General features: G+C 55.1%; 1 protein-coding gene across 1 annotated transcript in view; it reads left to right on the top strand.

The window, feature by feature from the left end:
• Positions 1-22,690, top strand: part of CDH22 (cadherin 22) — a 48,096-nt gene that overhangs the window by 8,588 nt on the left and 16,818 nt on the right. The window contains exons 2-7 of the mRNA XM_070941904.1: positions 1,960-2,254; positions 4,649-4,768; positions 13,226-13,393; positions 13,672-13,859; positions 14,068-14,321; positions 17,195-17,331. Of these exons, the coding sequence (XP_070798005.1) occupies positions 1,960-2,254; positions 4,649-4,768; positions 13,226-13,393; positions 13,672-13,859; positions 14,068-14,321; positions 17,195-17,331 (1,162 nt within the window). The remainder of the gene's footprint in view (positions 1-1,959; positions 2,255-4,648; positions 4,769-13,225; positions 13,394-13,671; positions 13,860-14,067; positions 14,322-17,194; positions 17,332-22,690) is intronic.

The raw sequence follows: 22,690 nt of genomic DNA, 5'->3' as shown, positions 1-22,690 counted from the left end.
GGAAATGAAGCGCCGGAAAAGACGCCTGGAGAGCAGTTGGAGGGCCAGTCTTGCTGAATCTGATCGAACACTGGTAAGGTCGCATATTAAGGCCTACCTAGTGGCGATAAAGACGGCAAAGTTTAACTACTTTTCCGCCTCTATTGCGTCATCAGGGAATCATCTGGCCGCCTTCGCTTTATGGCGAAGGTTGTTGAGAGTGTGGCTGCACGACAGTTTCCACAATTCCTGGAGGAAACATCTTATCTAGATCCATTCCAGTCGGGTTTCAGGTCTGGGCACAGCACGGAAACGGCATTGGTCGCGTTGGTTGATGATCTCTGGAGGGCTCGGGACAGGGGTTGTTCCTCTGTTCTGGTCCTGTTAGATCTCTCAGCGGCTTTTGATACCATCGGCCATGGTATCATGCTGCACCGGCTGGAAGAGTTGGGGGTGGGAGGCACCGTGTTGCGGTGGTTCTCCTCCTTTCTCTCCAACTGGTCGCAGTTTGTGTTGGCAGGGGGGCAGAGGTCGACCTCGAAGCCTCTCATCTGTGGAGTGCCGCAGGGATCGGTCCTCTCGCCCCTTCTGTTCAACATTTATGTGAAGCCGCTGGGTGAGATCATCCGTGGCTTCGGGGTGAGATACTATCAGTATGCTGATGACACCCAGCTGTACATCTCCAGCCCAGGCCACCCCAACGATGCCCTTGAAGTGATGTCCCAGTGCCTGGAGACTGTGCGGATCTGAATGGGGAGGAACAGGCTCAAACTCAACCCTTCCAAGACTGAGTGGCTGTGGCTCCCGGCATCCTGATATAGTCAGTTGACTCCATCACTGACTATTGGGGGCGAGTCTTTGGCCCCCACTGAAAGGGCTCGCAATCTGGGAGTCCTCCTGGATATGCAGCTGTCCTTGGAGGAACATCTGACGGCTGTAACCAGTGGGACCTTTGTCAGGTTCGCCTGATTCGCCAGTTGCGGCCCTTTCTTGATCGGGATTCCTTGTGCACAGTCACTCACGCCCTCGTCACCTCTCGCCTTGACTACTGCAACGCTCTCTACATGGGGCTCCCCTTGAAGAGCACCCGGAGGCTCCAACTGGTCCAGAATGCAGCAGTGCGGGTAGTGATGGGAGCAACATGGCGCTCCCATGTAACACCGCTCCTGCGCGAGCTTCACTGGCTCCCGGTGGTCTTCCGGATGCGCTTCAAGGTGTTGGTCATCACCTTTAAAGCGCTCCATGGCATAGGGCCTAGCTATCTGCAAGACCGCCTGCTGCTACCGACGACCTCCCATCGACCCGTGCGCTCCCACAGAGAGGGCCTCCTCAGGGTGCCATCAGCCAAACAATGTAGGCTGGTGACCCCCAGGGGGAGGGCCTTCTCTGTGGGGGCTCCTACCCTCTGGAATCAGTTGCCCCCTGAGATAAGGAGAATCCATGACCTCAGTGCCTTCCGTCGTGCCCTTAAAACCCATCTTTTCCAGCAAGCCGGGCTGGCTTAAGAAGAAATTTTTTAAATTCTTTTAATCGGTTTGTGATTTCTTAATTTTTGGGCCACATTTATACATATTTTTAACAGTTTTTAATATTTGTATTCTATGTTCTTATTTTGGCTGTACACCGCCCTGAGTTCTCAGGGAGAAGGGCGGTATATAAATTGGAAATTAAATTAAATTAAATTAAGAGAAGGGAGGCCCCAAGAAGAAGCCTAGTTCTGCTTGACCAAGGAGACCAGAAGAGGGGGGTCTCCAGGGTCCTCAAGGTTTCCGCTTCCTGCCTGCCCGGCCCCTCTTTTAAGCATTAGGTGGCCCTTCCAACCTGGAAGCCCTGATGGCTGGGCCAACAATGCTGGGCAAGGGCTGAGATGGGTTTCTCCCAGGCTGTGAAGGGGGCAGGCACTGTGGTCAGCAGCCCCCCACGGCCGGGCCCCAATCATAACTGCACGCCCTGCACCTGACCTGCGCCTGTCTCCTCCAGATTCACTCGGATTCCGATGAGGGTGACGGCTCCATCAAGTACACCATCTCCGGGGAGGGTGCCGGCACCATCTTCCTGATCGATGAGCTGACAGGGGACATTCATGCCACGGAGCGCCTCGATCGCGAGCAGAAAACCTTCTACACGCTGCGGGCTCAGGCGCGGGACCGCCAGACCGACCAGCTGCTGGAGCCCGAGTCGGAATTTGTCATCAAGGTGCAGGACATCAACGACAGCGAGCCCCGGTTCCTGGGGGGGCCCTACATAGGGAGTGTGGCTGAGCTCTCCCCCATCGGTGAGTCCCAGCAGTGCCGGACCGGCTCTGCAGCCTCCTCTCAAGTGCCAGGGCCACAGAAGACTCTGCCTACCCGCCAAATGGTCTCCTGGCACACCCGCTGGCTGACCATCTATGGCTCCCAGAGCTTGTCCTACCCTGTTTGCTCTTTCATCTCTCCTGCGAGGAGAGGGTCTCTGCATGAAGCTGGCTGACTTGGGGGCCTCCCTAACCCAGCTGTAGTTCCTCCCCCGGCCTCTGCTGCTGCAAGCATGGCTGCTCCGGGCACCATTCCTGTCACTTCCTTTGCTTAGGAGATGGGACTAACCAGTGAGCCACCCACCCCACTCTGATCCTGGGCTCTTCCCCCCGCCTGGATCTGGCATAGCCTTTGGCATCATCACCACTGCTCATCCTGACCCTGCCGCTACGGCCTGGGGGGAGCCGGGCTGAACCTGGGTGTCTGGCGAGCATTAAAGCAGACCACCGACTTGCCTGTGGTATCCCCTCGGTGGCGTCACTAGAAGGGGAACCCTAACCCTAACCGGCCAAGGGGTTGGTCAGCTGGTCAGGCCCTCTGGTCAGCTTGTGCAGCAGCCTTGCCTGGAGCATCAGCTGAGCCTCTTTCCAACTGGGCCCCAAACCTGAGGGGGAAGCTCAGCTGCCCAACAGCCGGTCCACAAGGGAGCTAAGCCCTTTGGAGGGAGGGAGGGAGGGAGGGAGGGAGGGAGGGAGAGAGAGAGAGAGAGAGAGAGAGAGAGAGAGAGAGAGAGAGAGAGAGAGAGATATGCCCTCTCCCGCCTGCACCGCAAACAAGGAGGGCAGGTTGCGTGGGAGCCACGGGGAGGGGAGGGGGAGTGCCTGCGCAGGTCTGGAATGCCCAGTGGGCACCAGGCTCTCTTCGGCCCCTTTGCTCCCAGCACAGCTGGCAAAGCATGTATTGTTTTCTATAAAGAAACATTTAGTACCTCGTCGTTGTTCTGCTGCCTCCTTGAGAAGGGACTGCTGGGCATCACTGGGGCTGAGGCTCTTGCCCCAGATGCAGATTCTTTCAGCACAGCTCCTGAGCCCCAGAGTTCCCCTGCCCCTTTCTGGGTGGAGCACGCAGGCGGCGAAAGGCAGCCGTGGGCCCCTCTGGGACTCTGAGGGATGGGGGGGGGATTCAGATGGTGTTGGGGGGGGGGTGAAAAGGGACCTGGGGGGTTCCAGGAAGCAGCGGCTGTGCCAGCTGGGAGATGGTGGGAAGGGCAGGAGCAAGCACGCTTTGCCAACAAAGGGGCTCCTGCGAAGGGAGCGGCTGCTGTGCCCGGCGGCCTCTGAGCGACTCAGGAAGCACCAAGCTGAGCTTGCAGGACTGGAGCTGGGTGGGCGGCTCTGGTCTTCCCTGGTTTCCTGCCTTTCTTTATCTTGCTGACTGCAGCAGCAACGTCTGTCCTTGTGAAGCCTCTTCCTTCAGCACCAGCAACCTGTTTTGAGCAAGTCACAGCCACGAGAAAGCGGCCACGCCTGCAGGTGGAGGGGTTTAGCAGCAGCAGCGCCCCTCACCCAGCAGGCAGCTAGATTCCCCCCCCCCCAAGCATCTTCCTCCGCTTCCCATGTGCATCAGCGTGGGGAGGAGGGTCACTGGCTGGGTTAGGGCTGCTGTCGCTCCCCTTCAGAAAAACATCCACAAAGTTTGCAGGGAGCAGAATCCGGGGTTCACAGGAGCTACAAGAGGAGCAGAAGGGGGTGGCTTCTGTCTCATGCAGTTGAACCCCCACTCAGGACAGGAATTCATTCACCCTTGGATTAACAGCTCTTGCCAGCAGCTTCTTAGGCAGGGCAGGGGGAACAAGGGGCCAAATAACAGAGCAGGTGGCCCAGATGGGACCCACATTTCACCCCTGTTGCAGGTTTACCTCATGCCGCCCTGAGTCCTACGGGAGAAGGGCGGCATATAAATTACATAAATAAATAAATAAATGTTATGCACAGGTTTGAACAGTGCAGAAGTTGTGTCTCCTCAGATTCTTCCCATTGGCAACCTGACCCTGCCTGGCTCCTTGAGCCCCTCCCCAGGAGCGGCTTTTCCTCGCCCTCCTGGGAACCCGCTCCAGCTTCTCTGTGCCCCCTGAAAGTGGGGTGCCCAGAACTGGACTCGGGGCTCTCATCCAGCCCAACCAGCACAATGGAAGCATGATCCCCCGTGCAGCCCCAGATTGCATTGGCCTTTTGAGCCGCAGCATCTCCTGGTTGGCTCAGGCTTGGCTGGTGGTCCATTGCTTTAAGATCAGCAGCTTAGTGGGGGTGGCCTGACGGGCCTTCATCCCTTCGCCCCCATTTCCAGGGGAGCCTTCGCCGGAGGAAGCGGCGGGCTTGCACGTGGGGTGGAGGCCACAGCCGGGCCCTTCACCGGCCTTCTTTGGTTTCCTGCAGGGACTTCGGTGCTGCAGGTCCTGGCCTCCGATGCGGATGACCCCACCTACGGGAGCAGCGCCCGGGTGGCCTACAGTGTCCTGGAGGGGGAACAGCACTTCACCGTGGACAGCAAGACCGGTAAGGGCCAGAGGGCCCCCAGGGGGAAAGGCAGGGAGGGCTTCGGGCGCCCTGGCCGGAGCAGTCAGGACCCAGGTGGGGTGTGTGTGTGTGGGGGGGGGGTCTGATCCCTGGCCAGCTCTACAGCCAGGCCCATTTAGGAGCAGACAGGCCGGTTCTGGTTCTGAGAATCCTCTGGAGCAGTTCTCCCCTCAACCTCTTCCACGGGGGCTGTGTGTGGGAGGAAACGGGGCAGCCTCCCCCCTTCTCAGTTTTTCAGAGTTGGCTGCTTAGTTTCAGGCTTTTGATTAAAGGTAACACTTTAAATTAAGGATTGCTTTATAAATGCTCTATTAATATTTAATGAACGAACAGTGGAAGCCGCTCCATCCTTTAATAACTCCTAATAAAGCTGCTGTAAAATCTGTCTGGGATGAATCCGAGCGGATGAGGTCACCGCAAGCGGCCGAGATGCAAGGCCAGGGGGCTGCCCAGGTGGCAGGGGGGAGGTGGGAAGGGAAGTCCCCCCCCTCGGTCCCAACCCCACCAGCCCTCAGGGGAGCAGCAGGCACCACCCCCACCAGGCCCCCTTCCCCCCAGTTCTGAAGGTGGAGGGTGGCGCCCCAGGCTAGAGAGGAGGCAGCAACACCGGTCAGCCGAGGTGTGGGATGGGGCAATGAGGGAGCTGGGGGGGTTCTCTGTCTCCTAAGGGGAACAACCCAGGTGGGGACCAAGAAGGACCACAGACTACCCTGGGTCATGGGGTGGCAGCCGTGACCAGCAGGCACTGGGGTGAAATGTCCCGGTTCAGATCGGATCACATGATCTGGTAGCGATGGCGGCGGGCGGTTCAGAGAACCGGTAGCAAAAATCCCTGCGTTCCCTGCCCATGCCCAGCTGAGCAGCACGATCATCAGAGGCTTTTTTTTTTTTTTTTTTACTATTAAAAGCATTTTTTCTACAACCTCTTCAGCCAAAAAATGCTTTTAAAAGTAAAAAAAAAGCCTCTGATGATCGCGTGGCTCAGCTGGGATTGTCAGAGGCTTTTAAAAGCATTTTTGCTACAACCTCTTCGGCTGAGGAGGTTGCAGAAAAAATGCTTTTAATAGTAAAAAAAAAAAGTTGGCCACACCCACCCAGTCACATTACACCCCCCCCACCAAGCCACGCCCACAGAACCGGTAGTAACAAATTTTACATTTCACCACTGAGCAGGCGTCTGTAAGGGGGAGGTGGGGCAGGCAGTGGGCTCTGGCCTTTGCAAGGGAGGAAGTGGGACTGGGGAGACGGAGAAGCACATCTGCCGCCCGCTCCCCTTTGCCTGGGGCTCTTCCCCTTTCCATCTGTGGTGTTCCTTCTCCTTGGGGGCAAAGACCCTGTGTAGCCTGGGGGGCTCTCAGCTGCCACTGCCCCACTGAAGTGGCTGGAAGTAAAGGTGCCCACTGGATTTCCGCTGGTCTTTGGCAGGCCAATATTCTGCCTTAACAGCCGGTTGCTCTCTTTTGGGGAAGCCTCTTTGCTTTCCCTTGGGAAACGTTTGTTGGGAGACCCAGCCCAGCAGGCCCAGCAGGCGGCCCCCTCCGGCCAGGCCCAGGTGGAAAATGCTGCTTTGAACGCAGAGCCAGAGAGGAGGGGGGCTGCCTTCACAATGGGGCAGGGGCGGTTGAGAGAGGAGCCAGTGGTTCTTCTCCAGCAGAAAAGACTGGAGGGCAGGAGGCAGATCGGCCAGCTTCCCCCCAACCTGTCCCAGCCAGCCCTGAGAGCAGGACTCTGCCACCCCCAAATGGGCTGAGGCTGTGGGCTGGCTCTGGCCCTTCCCCTCCCAAGGCCTTCCCCAGACGTTAGCCTTCCACGCCTGGATGGGAGGAAGCCTGGGGGTGCAGCTATGGAGAGCGCCAGCCACTGGGAAAGGCCCCTGGGATCAGGCATTGCTTCTGATCCCAGAGTTTCTGCTGACTGACTGCTCCATGGATGGGAGGCCAAGGGGAGAGTGCGGGGGCCGCTAGCTTGTTGGAGACCCCTCTCTTCCTCCCCCCCTCTTCTCAGGGTGAGGAGGGATGGCTGCTTCTCCTGGCTGGGTGGTCCTACCTGCAGGCTCCCACTCTGTGTTTGCGTGTGTGGGGAAGCCTCTCCTTTCCTGGCCCAGCAGCCAAGCAGTGGGCTGTGCCTGAGCAAGCAGGGGGCCCCCTGGGCCCCCCCGCCCCGTTTCGGTGCTGACAGCATCTCCTGCCATGCACTGGGCAGAGCCTTCCTGGGCCTGGAGCTCACGGTTTAATTGCCCGGATCGGCAGCTTAACTCGCAGAGCCATCGTGATCATTAATGCTGTAAAAGGAGCCATAAAATCTGGCACATTCATTTTTTGTAATATATGATAATGGGAGCTGTTTGCGTTTTCTTTTTGACTTTGACCTGGTTTCTCTGCTCCTGCACATCCAGGGAGGCCCAAGACGACCTCGGCTGCAGCCTTGGCTGTATGGTGCACCCGTGGCCAACAAAGGGGCATCAACACCCGCGCACAAGTGCAGGAGGGGGGTGCCGGTTTGGGAGGGCATAGGCGACAATCTGGGCAGTGCCCCTCCATCGCCTGCCCTGCTTCCAGAGAAGTTCCTGTGACGGCCTGTGGGAAGGACCTGGGAAAAGAGAAGCTGTAAGGGAGGGTCAGAGAAGAGGCGGGGAACCCCGCAGCTGCATAGTGGGCGGGGCCACAGGCTCAGAAGAAACCCTCCCTAGTTTCTTGGGTTGTAAAGGAGATGGGAAGGTTATTATAGTTTTAAATTGGCAAGATTCTGTTAATGTAAAATAAGGTAGAATTCCCTCATCTGAAATCAGTCTTGGAAGTCTGAAAGTATGGTTCCCTCCCTGTCTCCTTCACCACTCCAGAATTTAGGGAGGGTCCTTTCGGAGCCTCCTGACCCTCCCACTGTCCAGCTGCAGGCTAGGCAGTCTCTTCCTTGACTGTCCCCTCAGCTGCCTTTCTTGGCCTGGGCTCCCGGCCTTTCCCACATCCTTCCTGACCAAGCCGAGCAGGGTGGATACGTCTGATGGGGGAAAGTGACACCCCACGCCCACCAGGGCAGGGGAGGAGAGCCGGTGGTGAAGGGCCAGCCGAGCATGAACACCCGTGGTGGGTTAGCTGCGGCAGGGGCACCAGGGTGAAGTGGTTGTGGCCAGGCAGCCATGGCCAATTGTGCTAGACACTTTCTGAAGGGCCCCTGGAAGGATCCATGCGAGCCCACGCAAGCGGTGGGGGCACTAGTCTTCTCTTGAAAGGAAGGGGAGGGAGGAGGCCCCTCTAGACAGCCTCCGGCCCCCCAACTCCCACCCCACACACTTGCAAGTTCCCAATTCACTATCATAAATTGGAGGCAATTATCTAATGATCAGACCACTTTGGTTTAAGTGTCAGGCCAGCCCAGATGCCCCCACCCCTGTCTGGCCCTGGAACACCCATGGACCAGGTTGCTTCTGCTAGCTGTCTCCAGATGGGACAGAGGAGAGGACACACCTGCTGCTCATCTCTGGCAGTCTCTGTGTGGGTCACATAACTTAAAAGTAGGGAAGCAGCTGCCTTCACCCGATCGGTCCCTGGCTCAGACAGCCCCGGGCAACACTCTTAGCTGCAGGTGGAGGAGACCCCATGGCTGCTCCTGGGCCTTCCTCAGCCCAGGGACACGGCTGGGAAAGGTCTCTGCTCGGGGCATCCCTCCCTCCCTCTCCTTTCTCCCTCCCTCCTTCTTTCCTTCCCTTCCTCTTGCAAGACTCCAAGCAGCACCAGTCCTAGCAGAGGCTGCTCTCCCCCTTTTCCTCCTCCACATCTTGCTTAATTTAAACTCTTCCGCCCACCGCCCACCCAGGAAGCAGAGGGCTTTGAGGCGGTTGAGATTCTTCTCGGCTGTGGCTGCTGGGAAGGCAACCAGGCCAGCCCAGGGCCTTGCTGGAAGTGCCTGTGGCCCACAGAATGGCTGGCGGTCCCCTCCTGCATTCCCCCCTCCACCTCCAGGCCTCCCTTCTCCTTTTGAGGGAGCAGCCAGGACCGTCTGGCTCGGCAGCAGCTGCAGAAGACCGAGGGAGTGTCAAACGTGGCCATCTTTACTTCTGTGTATTTTATTTGTGCTTTATCTTGTGTATTGCAGAGTTTTTATTTTTATTGTATTTATAGTTGTTATATTCCTGTCATGGATGTTTTAGCCCATGTCTGCTCTATGCAAGGCACCAGGAGTATTCTTGCATTGCAATGGTGGGGAAATACATTTACTAAATGAGTGAACCAAGGAAAGGAAGGCACGTCCGACGGTGCCCCGTGGCCAGGACAGGGGGAAACGCCAGGTGGGAGCGGGAGGCAGCCCAGCATCCTCAGCTGCAGGGCCTGCTGGGGTCCGGGCTGGGTGCTTCCTGTGCCCTGGAGACCACCCTACCCACTTTGCCTGTCCTTCTCCTGGGTCTGGGTCAGGAGTGGGATTCTACCGGTTCAGACAGGTTCAGGCGAACTGGTAGCTCCGACGATCAGATGGGAGCGAACTGGTTCGCTCTGACGATCCGCTAGGCCTGCCCGCCTGCCCCTGTACTCTACTTGCCTTTATTTCCTTTGTTTGAAGCCCAGGTGACGGGCGCAGTAAGCAGATTGCGGCACCTCAGCTGTTTTACTCACCGGGGGTGCAGTAGAATGTAAGTTTTAGAGTCGGTGTGCTCAGCGAACTGGTTGTTACACTGGTTGAATTCCATCACTGGTCTGGGCCCTGTGGTCTCCCAGCCAGGCTCAGACAGAGGTAGCAAGTATACCCTTCGGCCCTCTTGGGCAGAGTGTGGAAGCCCCACTGGGCCTCTCTGGCCATGCCGTCCGTGCTGACGGCCCTTCCTGTGGCCTGAGGAAAAGGCGGCCCTTGGCCAGCTCCCCCGTCCCCAGGCAGAGACCGAGACCCCTCCGGCCTGGCCCTCTTTGGAAGGGGTGGGCTGCAGCAAGGAGGTTGGTCTCTCCACTGCGCTGCCTCTTGGGGCCTTTGGACCCCCCTGGCTAGGTGGGCTGGCTGGCCGGCCAGTTGAGGCCTCCTTCCTCCCTGAGCCTTAGCAAAGTGAGCCCCTTCCCTGCCAGCTCAGTCAAAGGGGTTCAGCATATCATGAGGAGACAGGTCACCCCGTTAGATTTCACTGGGGTCTTTGGGATCCAGCATGTCGCAGGAACTTCGTGATTTTGTCTCGGCTTCAGGGAAGCTTCTGCTGGGGGAAAGTCTCAGATTATTCTTAACAAATCGCAAAGTCTTTGCAAAATGTAAAGTACCAGACAACAAAAGATCTTCAGCCTCAGGATTCCTCCCTGCCAAAGAGGAGGAAGGAGACATACATGTCAGAGGGTGCCGGGAGCTTGGAAAACAAGACCTGCACTTCAGCAACCAGCCAAAGGGATGGAGTGCAGGCGAGAGATGCCTCCCCAGTTCGATGGCATTATCACCCATCTACGCCAGGTCTTCTCCCTTGGCACACTTGCTGGGCACCCCAGAGGTCTTGCAGCAGCCAATGCCAGAGCCTGGCGGAGGCAGATCTCTTTGATCCATCTGGAATTTCCCAGCACTTGGCTTAAAAGAATCCTTGCATGGAGATTGTCAGTGGGCTATTTTTTTTTTTTTTCTGAGTTTGTCAGGAGAACTTATCTCTTGTCCTCACCATCTGTCACATCTTTGAGTCTCCTTTCTTGGGGAAAAGGAGTTTTGGTACAGAAATTTTCTCTACATTTCCCGCCATTGGCTTGCTATGGAGCCTCCCCTTCCTCCCTTAGCACATCATTAACCCTTTCTGATCCAGTATCCCGATTGCTATCTTAGCTGAGTTCCAGTTCCCATGTATTGGTCAGATACTTCTCAAAATCGCTTTATTTATTCCTTTTCTTTTCTTTTTTTAATAAAATTTTATTATAAATTAGAAACATAAAACAAAATAAAGACTATAACGAAACACAATCACATACATACGACTGAGGTTGATTCAACCCCCATATATATACAGTTTCTAAATAACATTACATATTACAGCTTCAATTTGGTTTATCATACTGCATCTTGCATTTGTTAATCTTATATCTAATATTACCTTATTTATATTTAGCTTGCTATTTACATTTCTGTGCTACATGCTTCCCTAACATCTACCTCATAACATTTTTACTTCTATCCATTGGTACCATTTATCCCAGCTTTGATTGAAAGTTGATTCTTGTCTGTCTTTAAGAATATATGTTAGTCTATCACATTCTGCACACCACAAAGCTTTGTTGATAATCATCTGATCCGATGGTACTTCTTTCCCTTTCCAAAGTTGCGCATATGCAGTTCTAGCCGCAGTGGTGATGTGTATGAAAAGGTACCAGTCTGCTTTCCTTATGCCCCCAGGGTTTATTCCTAACAAGTAGACCTCTGGTCTCAGTTGAAAGCTGACTCCTGTAATCTCCATGAGCCAAACTTTTATCTTACTCCAATAGTTTTGGGCTTGTAGACATGTCCACCATTGGTGGTAAAATGTACCCCTGGCTGACCCACATTTCCAACATTCTGCTGAGGTTCCAGGGAACATCTTTGCGATTCTTGCTGGTGGTATATGCCATCTATATAACATTTTAAATATATTTTCTTTGAAAGACACTGCCATCGTCATTTTCGCATTCCTATTCCATATTTGTTGCCATTTTTCCAGATCTATTGAATATCCGAAATTCCTCCCCCAGGCTATCATCGAGTCTTTAACTATTTCCTCAGCTACAGATCGGGACTGGAGGAGGTTATATACCTTAGTGATACATTTCTTATCACCTTCCAGGAGGGCCTTATCGAACTCTTGTGGTGAAGTGAAACCCCCCCCTCCCATTGACTTTATCTTTTTGATATCTTGCTTGAATTTATGCATATTTATTCCTTTTCTTTAAGTCTGTGTTCTTCGCTGGGATCTCTGAGCTTCACAAATCTGGGGACCTGCATCTGTGCAGAAGACCTTGGAACCCTCTAGGCCCGTGGCCTAGAGGGGGTTGGGCAACAGCCCCCTCCCCCAATTTCAGCCAAACTGGCTCTGACCAAAGCTATCTCTCCTTTAGCCGGTGACCTCCTTGCTTTATCAGCACACTCTATTTTGTCTGGCCATTCCAACTCTTCCTCAGAGGGTGGCCCATCTGGACATCTCCATCCACCTATGAATCCTACTTGGTCTCGGATGACCGTGTTGTTCCTTTGGTTTGTGGATGGATGGATTGGCTGGCTGGCTGGCTGGATGGGTGGGTGGATGATGTGCCTTCAGGTCATTCTCGAGTCCTGGTGACCACATGGATTGGCCTTCTCCAGGAAGATGTGTCGCTAATCTGTTCTTCAAGGCTCCCTGTGGCTGCCCTGCTGGGTCTGTCTGAGGGCTGAAGGGTGTGAAGGACCAAAGCCGCGGCTGGCGGAATGCTTTGGCCGTCTGAGAGTGGGGGTGTTACCGGCTGGCCGGGACCCAAAGGGGGAGGGAGGAGGGTGGTCTGAGTAGCCCCTGGGGTCTCCCGAATGGCCTCCTTTCTCCAGCAACTTCCTCAGAAGGCCAGCTGCCTTTTGCCAGCGACTGTCCCACTCTTCTTAAGCACAGCCATTCGGAGGATCTGAAAAATGTTCCGTTTGTTGTGACCAGAAATCCCATTTCTCTGGTCTGGGTGGAAGTTGCCTATGAGGAGAGAGAGATCATTTTTGTGCCTTGATTTGGTTGCCGTTGCAAGATCAAGGTGAACATTTGGCTGCTGCCGGTGAGAGCCTGGACAGACGGATGTGGCAATTCCCCCCCCCCGGGCTCCCTTAAAGGACCCACCTCCGGTGGGTGGGCTGCAAGAGCACAGCCTCGCCTCCTTAAGACCCCACGCTCAGCATTCCCCCCCCCCGTTATTCTCACCCTGTTTGTGCAGGGCCGCAGCCCACAAACCGCCAAAGGAGGGTGCAGGGACCCACAGCTGCCACACCTACCGTGGCTAAGCCCAGTTGGGGGCGCAGGGCTCCAGTGGCTGCCACCCAGCAATGGACTCCCAGACACCCCCCCCCCTTTTCCTGCTTTTTTTCCCTCACTAATTCCTGCTGTGACTGTTCAGAAAAGAGGAGTGGGCTGGGAGGCTCCCCTGGCCCCCCTTCTGGCTCCAGGCTCCCTCCAAAGGAGCCAGGAAGGCTGTTTGCTGCTGCCGGGTTAGGCACTCCCAAAGGCAGAGCTCTGGGCAGCTGAGGAGCCCTTGCAGGGACCCTGAGCAGAAGATGCCCAGGGAAGGGGCCTCCAGCAAGCCCACCCCTTTGGCCTCCTGCCCTGCTCGGGGCTCCTTCCCCCACCCCCACTGGAGATCCTTCTGTTGTCCGAGGGAGCCCCCCCTCCCAGGGGCTGTACGGAGCTCTGTGGGCAGGGTGGGGTTGCTTGGAACGGAGGGGGCCACCAGAAAGGAGGGCAGCAACTGGGGAGAACGCTCACCTCATGGACCCCTTGGCCTCTTGCAGGTGTGATCCGGACGGCTGTGGCCAACCTGGACCGGGAGACCCAGGACCGCTATGAGGTGGTGGTGCGGGCCACAGATATGGCGGGGCAGCTGGGGGGCCTCTCAGGCTCCACGACCGTCACCATCGTCATCACTGACATCAATGACAACCCCCCTCGCTTCCCCCAGAGTAAGGCCTGGGGGGAGGGGCAGGGAGGATGACCACAGCAGAGCTGGGCTCCGGGTGGGAGGGAGTGGGTCGCTACTGCTCAGGATTCAGAGGGCCCCAGCTCCTGGCCACCCTCACCCACGCACAGCTCGAGGGGGGAATCCTGGAGAATGGTGGCAGGGGCTGTCACTGCAGGCTCTGATCGCCTCCTGAGAAGGGGCAAGACAAGCAAGAGCCCCCTCCCCTTTCTCCATGGGAATTCAGCTCTTCTGTCCTCTTGCCCCCCTGGCCCCCCCCAGAGATGTACCAGTTCAGCATGGTGGAAACAGCCCCGGTGGGCACGCTGGTCGGGCGAGTGAGGGCGGAGGACGCCGACGTTGGGGAGAATACAGACATGGCCTATCAGATCAAGGAGGAGGGGACCCTGGGGCCCTTCCGGGTGGCCACAGACAGCAACACGCAGGAAGCCCGGATCTCCTTGCAGCAGGTGAGCCCCAAACTCGGGACTGGAAGCCTCCCCTCCCCCGGGGGGCAGGAGCACTTGCCCACCCACCCTCCAGCCGTGGAGGGTGAACCCTCTGGGGAGGGGCTTTTTTCCCTGCCCTGCGTGGGCCCCCTTCCCAATGCAAGGGGTCAGTCCCGGGGGGCGGGATAAGAGGGCAGAGTGATCCCCTCCCCCTCCTTCCTCCTTGCAGCCTCTGAACTTCGAGGCTCAGGCCGTGCACACGGTGGTCTTGGAGGCGCTGAATAAGTTTGCGGAGCCCCGCTTCACGAGCCTGGACACCTTCCGGGACCAGACCATCGTGCTGGTTTCTGTGCTGGATGCAGACGAGCCCCCCGAGTTCCGTCCTCCCGGCGGCCCCCTGGAGGTGCAGGAAGACGCCCTGGTGGGCTCCCTGGTGGGGGTGGTCACTGCGGTGGACCCCGATGCGGCCAGCAGACCCGTTCGGTAAGTCAGGTCTTTTCCTCCCTCTGAGAGGGCTGGAGGGGGGAGGGGGAAGCAGGAGGGCCAGAAGGGACCGTGGCCAGCTGGGCTTGGACAGCCGGAGCAAAGCTGGCAAAACGGCTTTCCTCTCCTCTTTGGTTTTGGTTTATTTATTTATTTAGACAATTTATACTACCCCTACTCGCACATGGTGACTCAAGGCGGCTTACAAGGACATAAAATTACAATATAAAAGAAATAAAAGTAATAAAAAAGAAAGATAATAGAATAATAACTCCCAATCCCAACGGCAACACACATTCATACCAGCCATTTAATGGGCTCCATCCCACTCTGGGTTCCCCAGGCAGAACCGCTGGCAGAACCATGGCCTTCGGGGCCTTCCAAAAGAGTGTGTGTGGGGGGGGGAGTCTAACCTCCAAGAGGTGGTGGTGGTGTTCCAGAGGGAGGGGGCCACCACAGAGAAGGGCTGACCTGCCTCCCCCGCTTCGTTCAGGGACTGGACACACCAGCCCAGTCGCCAGACCCCCAAAGGGCCAGCATCTGTTGGTCTCCTCTTAGCCCAGGAACAGGTGTGTGTGTGTGTGTGTGTGTGTGTTCGGGGGGGGGGAGTTGGTGGTTTCTGAGCTCAGTAAAATCAAGGAGCACAGCCCACCCCCCGTCCCCCAAAGATGGCCAAGGATTGTCACATTTTATTTATTTATTTATTTGTTTGTTCGTTCATTCATTCATTCATTCATTCATTCATTCATTCATTCATTCATTCATTCGATTTATGTGCCATCTCTGGGTGGCTTGCAAATGTTTCCTTCCTTGTCTGGAGATAAGGGGGTGGGGGGAAAGGCCTCTCAAAGGGCGGGGGGGGGCCCTCTTGGTGCTTATTCAGGCTCCGAATGACAAAAGGGCGGCTGAAATATTTACAGCAGGTCAGGAAGGGTCTGGCAGAGTGGAAAGTCAGCAGGCTGGTTAAAAAACCATTTCAGGAAGCGATTAGGAAGGGGGGCCTTTGCTTTTGAGAACAAAACAAGCTGTCCAGGGAAGGAATGCCAGCCGGCATTTTCGGAGTTGGGGGGGTGGGGCACAGGAGGGCATAACGCCAGTCAAGGGGGCAGAGCTGGAATGAGTTCAGCATTTGCTTCTGGAAAGTCCGGTCAGGATTATCCAGATGGATGACATCCTGTATTAATATACTCATTTATCTGATGTTGCGATGGGCGAAGCACCCGTCCCCCAGGTGTGGCTCTGGGCAGTTCACGTAATTAAGCAACCAAGCAAGCAACAAGACCGATAAAACTGTACAAATATCAAGCAAAAGTCTTGTATCAATCAGCCCAGCCCTCCAGCGGGCTCCCTTTTGGAGGCCAACCGAGCCTCTGGGGCCGTGATGCTCCCAAGGGTGGGCAGGAAAGACCCCCTTCTTCTCCTCCCCCCCAAGCTGGCAGAGGAAGCTCCTTAATAGGCAGTGCCAGTCACCCGCCTCTTCTGCCGGACCTCATGGCATGGAAGGTGGCGGGGGGGAGAAGAGAACTGGATGAATTGGTGGGGCTTCTGCAGAGAGTGAGGTCTTGCCTTCTCTGAATACGACAACAGGCAGCAGGCCTGTGTGATATGGTGGCCCTTTGACCAGATTTCCACAGCACGGAAGCCCTGGGCCCATGGCTGTCAGGAGCTTTGCAGGAGCCCTCTGCATCTGCCCTCTCCAGCAGCCTCCCTCCCTCCCGCCCACGTGCCCTGCACCTCTCCATCTGCTACCCAAGGAGGCTGGGACTTAGGCTTCTCTGGGGTGATGGGGGGCTCGGAAAGGCCTTCGCTGCCTCCTCTTTGGAAAGGTGGGGGGGGGTGGGAGGTGGATTTCTGCCTCAGGGATTCATGACTTCCGCCGGTCAGTCGGTCGGTCGGTCGCAGGAGCCCTCGTTTGTGGTTGCTGCTCCCCGCATGAGCTGGTGTGGCGCCCCCTCGCCAGGCCCCGGGGCTGTGAGCAGAGTGAGCCTTGGGCTTGCCCCCCCATCCCTCCAGCCTCCTTTCCTCTGGCCTTTCTCCCGCTCAAGGTCTCCTGAATGAACCTTCTCCCTGGTGCCCTCTCTGGTTTGTCAGGTCTGCAGATTTGACGAGTGCCCTGCCACTCCTTCCTCCGAGCCATTAACTTTATGGCAGTGGCACTTTGGCAAAGACGTAGTGCCTCACAGACGCAGCCTCCCTGCCCGCCGGGTGCCACCAGGCTGGGGTGGGCATGCAAAGAGCTGGCATTGCCAGCTGGAGCTCCATGGGGGGGGGCGCTCTTCCCATCATGCTGACCTTTGTCTGATGAAGTCTTGGCAGCCCAGCCATTGGCTCTTGATCAGCAGAAGCATTGAAGCCAAGAAGAGACCCCAGCCCCAATTTTCAGGCTGCCTGCCTATCATGCCTCCCCTGCTACTGCCTGGGCTGACCCTCCCCCCACCTGTCCCTGTTTTGTGCTGAACCCCTTCTGTGCACGTGGGTTGGGGAGGTTGGGAAGAGAGACCTGTGGCTGTGGGGAGGGGGAAGAGGGAAATGGCCTCTTTCTCTTCCCTGGCTTCTGCCTGGCCAGGCTGCAGGAGGGCACTCCTGGAAGGGAGAGCTTGCTGGGCATGGCCCTGGAAGCCCCACTTGTGCCTTCCCGAGGGGAGGAAGGGCAGTACGGCACAGCAGGAGGTGGGCTGATGGGCGGGGCTCCTGGAAGGACCCAGGCACACCCTGTGCCAGACTGCTGCTGGGTTTGTGCCAGTGCCAGGCCGCTCGAGGGGAGCGCAGGTCTCTCTGCCCAGCCTTGCGCTGCCCAACCTCCCTGCCTGCCTGGCTAGTTCTGCCCAGTCCGGTCAGCTGCAGCTCACAGCTGCTGTCTTCTGGCCCCCCAGGTACGCCCTCGAGCCCCCCGAGGACACGGAGCAGATTTTTGATATTGACGCCCAGACTGGAGCCATCCTGACCAGGCAGGCCTTGGATCGAGAGACGGCCGGCTGGCACAACATCACCGTCTTGGCCATGGAGGCTGGTGAGCTGGCTGGGGGGCCTTGGGGGGGTTTGCACGGAAGGCCTTTGCGAGGGGAGGTCTGCTGGAACCTCACCTGGTGCCTGAGGACTCGGCATTGCCCCCCACCCCCAGGGGGGAGGCTGAGCAGAGCTGGCCCAGCAGAAGCCCCCTCCCCGAGTGGTTTTATGAGTCCAGGAACAAAAAGGGGTCCGACAGTCCTCAGGACGAGCAGCACCATCTTCATTTGGGGGAGGGGGCAAGAAAGGACCACCTTTGGAAGGACTGGTCCTGAGGGTGCCAGTGGCGTCCAGAATTACACTCCCCCTTCTCACAGCTCTACGTGGGACGTGTCTGTTTTGCCCCTTCCTCCCCGATCTCTCCCCCTCTGTTTCTGCTTTGTTTACCTTCTGCTTTCTTGAAAGGGGCCTCTAAGTGCTGTGGGGAAAGGCGTGGGAGAAGGTGGGTGCCGTGGGCAGCAGAGGGAGGGGCTGAGCCCTGGCCCCCGCCACGCACCCCCAAGGGGCTGTTCCTGTCTTCGGGGTGGGTGCAGATTGCCTTGTGGAGGCCCAGGGACTGCCCAGAGGGGCCCCGGGGGGGGGGCAAGGCTAAGCACATGATGCCAGGCCCATTTCAGGGGCTTCTAGGAAGGGCTCTGTTCACACAGCAGGTTTAACTGGCTGGTGAGGTAAAGGTGGATTGGTGTGTTGTTAGGCAGCCTGTTGTGCAAGGCCATTACGGATCAGGGTGTTAGAGAGCCTGTTGTGTGAATGTAGTGGTTGTGGTCGACTCCAAGTCCTGTGGAGCCCCGCAGCTAAACTCGGAGCGAGGAGTCGTTGAGGCCCCCTCCTCACTCTCCAGCCTGTCTTTCCGTGAAGACCCCCCCCCAGTTCAACCATCCTTGCTGTGCTTGACGTGCTAGAACGGACAGCTGTCACTCAGGAGCTTTTTGTCTTGCTTTCATCGATAAGGAAGCATTGATGGGTGCTGCTTGACTAGGATCCTTCAGCCGGCTATGCATCCACTCAACCGCTAGGCCATCTAGCCTTCACTTAACTAGGTTTAGCGTAATCAGTATATCATGGGATACTCCTTCAGAAGGCTGCTGTTGAAGTAAAGTTATATTAGACCTGTAGCCCGATGCCACCTCGACAGAGAGGGCCTGACTTTGGGCAGGCTCAGGGACACAATGGAGGACGGTGGGGGCACCCGCCCTGGTGTGTTGGGGTCCGTGGCATCACAAAGAGTCAGGCACAACTTAGCAACCAAACAACAAAAAACACCGGTGGCATTCCAGCAATCTGACGCAGACAGTTACACACTAAAGAAATCAGGGAAGGATCCCTTGTGCCAAAGGGAGTTTCTGACAAGCTCCGCTGCCTTTGGAAATGCTCGCATTGTTCTCAGGATACTTAACTTTAATTTTTTTATGAATGTCGTGGCCTGAAGCTCCTTTGTCTCCTTGCAAAGCTCTCCCCACTTTTCTACTACTTTGTGGGTCCCCCCACCCCCCCGAAGCAAAACCTTTGGCTGTTTCCTTCAGTCTCATTGGAGGCTGCTTATCTGGTCCAGGCGATTTGGACTTATTCTCAGTAAATGGTGATTTCCCAGACCGTCTCTGTCCTTCTCCCCTCTCCCCACTTTGCTTTTCGTAATTTCTTCCTGAAAAGCTCGGCCTTGTGTCAGGAGATTGAGGCAGAAGAGAAGCTGAGCAGGTCAGCGTTTCCTTTATTACCTGTTAGCACGCTGCCACCTTTGTAAAGTGGCCGATACACTGACTTCCCTTTCTTTGACTTGCATTTCGAAAAGTCCTTTTCTGTTATTCTTAGCATCCTTTGCTAACCTTGGCTCATTACAAGCCTTCCTTGCCTCCGCAGTTCCGGGCTCTTCCCCCCCACCCCCATACTTCTCGTTGCGATCCGTCCCGCTCTCCATCACTACCTACATCTTTTTGGTCTGCAGATCCTCTAAGCTTTTTGTGCAGACACAATGCCTTTTTCTACTCCATTTTTTAATTTCTCGTTGCAATTATTTGCTATTGTCCTTTTAGTATCTTCTTATTTAAGAACCCCCCACCAATCTTGTGAGCTCTTTTCCCTTTAGTTCTTCTGCCATAGAGCTCCATTTATTAAAAAATGGTATTCTGAAATCTGAGACACATATTAAAATTCCCTTAAAATTAAGGACTCTGGTATTTACTACATCGTCAGTTTCCCCCAGGGCTGCTTCCCCTTCCTTAATTAAGTCTTCCTGTTGGACGCTGGCCTTATGGGGGCTTCTCCCACCTTCTCAAAGAGAAAGGGGTCGGGCAGACATTTCCTGAAAGGGCTCTTTGAAACATTTAGCCTCCCAACAGTGGTTGAGAAAATTAAGTAATTAAAATTGAATCATGTTTCTTTGAGAGCATCATCCACATCTTCTCTTTGGTCAGATGGTCAGCAGTAGATACTAACGAAAATATTGTTTGTTGTTCCTCATTTACTATATGACAAAGCTATGAACCTTCTGAGCCTTTCGTTAAATGTGTCCTTGGGTGGACAATAGGCCCCTTTTTGGCCACACCAGGCTCCTTCTGCTCCTTATCTGAACAACTTTCTGAAGCTTCTCAAAGCTTCAGAGAACTCAGTTTTAAGTTTCCCTGATCCGGTTTACCTCGCTTTGATCAAACACATTTTTACCAGATTTTGCGGCCAACAGTCCATCATCCGCATAATTCAATCCCTGGTTTCTGTGACCCCATTTGCCCAGATTCTCCATCATCTACGTCATGGTTGTCCCAAAGGTGCTTTTTAGAAGGCAACTGGACTCTTTTCCCTTAAAAACATTTGACTTCTTATCCAAGAAACTTCTCCAGAACCTTCCTCACCATTCAGTCAGGAGTGAATAATGTTTTCAAGGAAAAAAGAAACGAAAACCAAAAAAGTCCAGTTGCCTTTTGGAAAGCATCTTTAGGTCTGCTCTCGTAGAAGGCCTTCTCTTACCCAGTGGACATGCTCTCGTAGAAGGCTTTCTCTTCCATGGATTGGAGGCTGGGTGAGAATTCCCCGGGAGCTTGACCTCCATTACTCTGTCACTGAAGTTTTGTGGTAGCTCTTCTTGGCTGTCTCATTTGTCCCCACATGAATCAGTCAGGAGGTATTGTAGTGAGTCTTGGTAGATGTTCCCCATTGTGGCCGCCAGCACCCTGCACACACTGATGGGTTTGATGGCCAGCCACTGGCCTCTTCAGTCCATCCCCTGCAGGGAGCAGCCACGGTCCTCTGAAGGAGCCACGGCTTGGGATCCTGTTCCACAGAGTTTCCTTTCCTTCTGTGGAAAGCTCTGAGCCTGTTTCCTCTGAGGCCGAGGGATGCAAAACGCCTTGGAGGTCATTCTTGCATGGGGTTGCCCTTCTCATCCAAGGGGCTGCTCCTCCTTTGACCTCTGTCCTCCAGCCACCCAGTCTCTTCTGGCTGCTGCTTCTTTCAGCTGCTGTTGTGATGCATCCTCCTCCCCCTTTGATCTGACAAATCTTCGTGTTCTTGCACCGCCTGGAGCATGGCCCCTGCTCGCCAGTCCCTTGGCTTTATTCTTCAAGGACTGCTACAAATTCAATTTGACATTGGTGTGTACCACGCCCATCTGAGGCATGACACAAGCAGGACACAAAGATTGTTAGTCAGAACTGCAAGCCCTGTCCATATGTAGAATCATGAGGATACCTTAGCAGTCTTCCAGTCAGCCCTGTAGAGAGTCACAGAGATGACCTTAGAGAAACTAGGCGGAGAGGAAGGTTGAGAAAAGATGAGCTAAGCCCAGGAATCAGGGAAAGTAACTTGGGTTAATACCTCCCTAATTTATTTAAGTTTATTTGTGGAGGGGAGATACTTAATCAGATCTCAAGATTCTGTTACTATTGCCTATATCAATAAAATATAGTTCTACTTTTTTTTTTTTGGCTGGAGTACCTCAAAGGCCTCCAAGCCACCTGCTGAATGCGGATCTGCTGAAGCCTTTCAGACCAATGGCTGATCAGCTTCTCTTTGACAATAGCTAGTGAAGAGGAACTTAATTATTTATTAGATTTATTTGCCACGCATCTCACTTTGGGATGCTTGTTCAATTAACTGGCAGCTAATGTCCTTAAGAAACTCCTGCTAATATCTAACTCTTGTGCATGGTGAGGAGAGGATACCCTTTGGAAAGCTGCAGGAACGGAGCTGGCATCCTGAAGATTTCAGCTCTGTTCCTGCAGCCCCATGAAGGATTTTCTTTCTGTGCATGGAGGGCAGCTTAATTCCTTTGACCCGCTGTAGGAATGTTTGTGAGCGAAAGGGTTGCCTGCCAGGAGGATTTCAGCCCCATGCCTTTGGCAGGCAGCTCCTTCATCCCATCCTCTTTATGACCCAGAAGATCATTTAATGGCTGCAACTGGAAAGACTGGGATTGTGGTCATTGAGCACAGCTTCTCCTGGTCCCAGCCCTCCTCCCACAAAGATGTCCAGTATGGGGAGACTTTGGGAAGCTTAATTACTGCTCTTCTTGGTGACTGAGATTCCGGTCCCAATTGCGATTGTTAAGCAAGGACTAACTATATTCTGCTCCATTTAGTTCAGGGGTGTCAAACTCATGGTGTCATGTTGTTGTCACGTGATGTAGCACAACTTTTTCCTGTTCACTAAACCAGAGGTGGATTCTTCCTAGAGCCTCAACATCTTTTATAGACAAGAATACCTTGGTAAAACCACACTTGGCACACACTTAAAACAATTTGTTTGAGAGGGATTGGAACTCTTGGCGGCTCCCGCTAATTGTTCCACTCCCCACCAAACACCCCTATGCTTCTCCTGGATGCCTGATGTTGATGCTCATGCTTGTTTCTTAAGATGTCAGCCATGGAAGGCACCAACGGCTTTGCATTTCAAGCCCTCAGGCCCACTGTTTATTTGGGGGGAGGGGAGATGAGAAGGGATGCCCTGGGAGCTCTGCTGCAGACCCATTTCCTGGCTGAGGGAAGCTGCTCCCTGGAACCGAGGCCTCCGTGGGACCCGCTGAGCTGGTTTGCAGACGTCTCCTTACCCGCCGTCTCTGCCCCGGAATGGCATTGAAACCTGTGCAAGGAAACCAGAACATCGCCCTCTCTTAACCCTGAGCTGCAGAGATGTCGGAGCCCCCTCTAATCCCTGCTTTGTCAGCAGGAAGCACAGGGGGAAGGGGCTTCGGCGGCTCTCAGGAAACTCCCCCTCCCCACAGTCAGCAATTACTCAAGAGGTGAACTTCTCACCCCCTCAGCTGAGTCTGCAATTCTGCAGGACACCCGGCTTCTCCCCCTCCTGTTTCTCCTGCTCTGCTTGAGCCGCACCCACTGGGGCCCCTGTTCTGTTCTGAGTTCAAGACTGAGAGC

The sequence above is a fragment of the Pituophis catenifer genome, unplaced genomic scaffold, assembly GCF_029215685.1.
Source record: "Pituophis catenifer annectens isolate HBS135680 unplaced genomic scaffold, rPitCat1.0.hap2 SCAF_3, whole genome shotgun sequence".
In the NCBI taxonomy this organism is placed as follows: domain Eukaryota; kingdom Metazoa; phylum Chordata; class Lepidosauria; order Squamata; family Colubridae; genus Pituophis; species Pituophis catenifer.
Note: the sequence above shows the minus strand (reverse complement) of the source record. Positions and strands in the feature narration are given on the sequence as shown.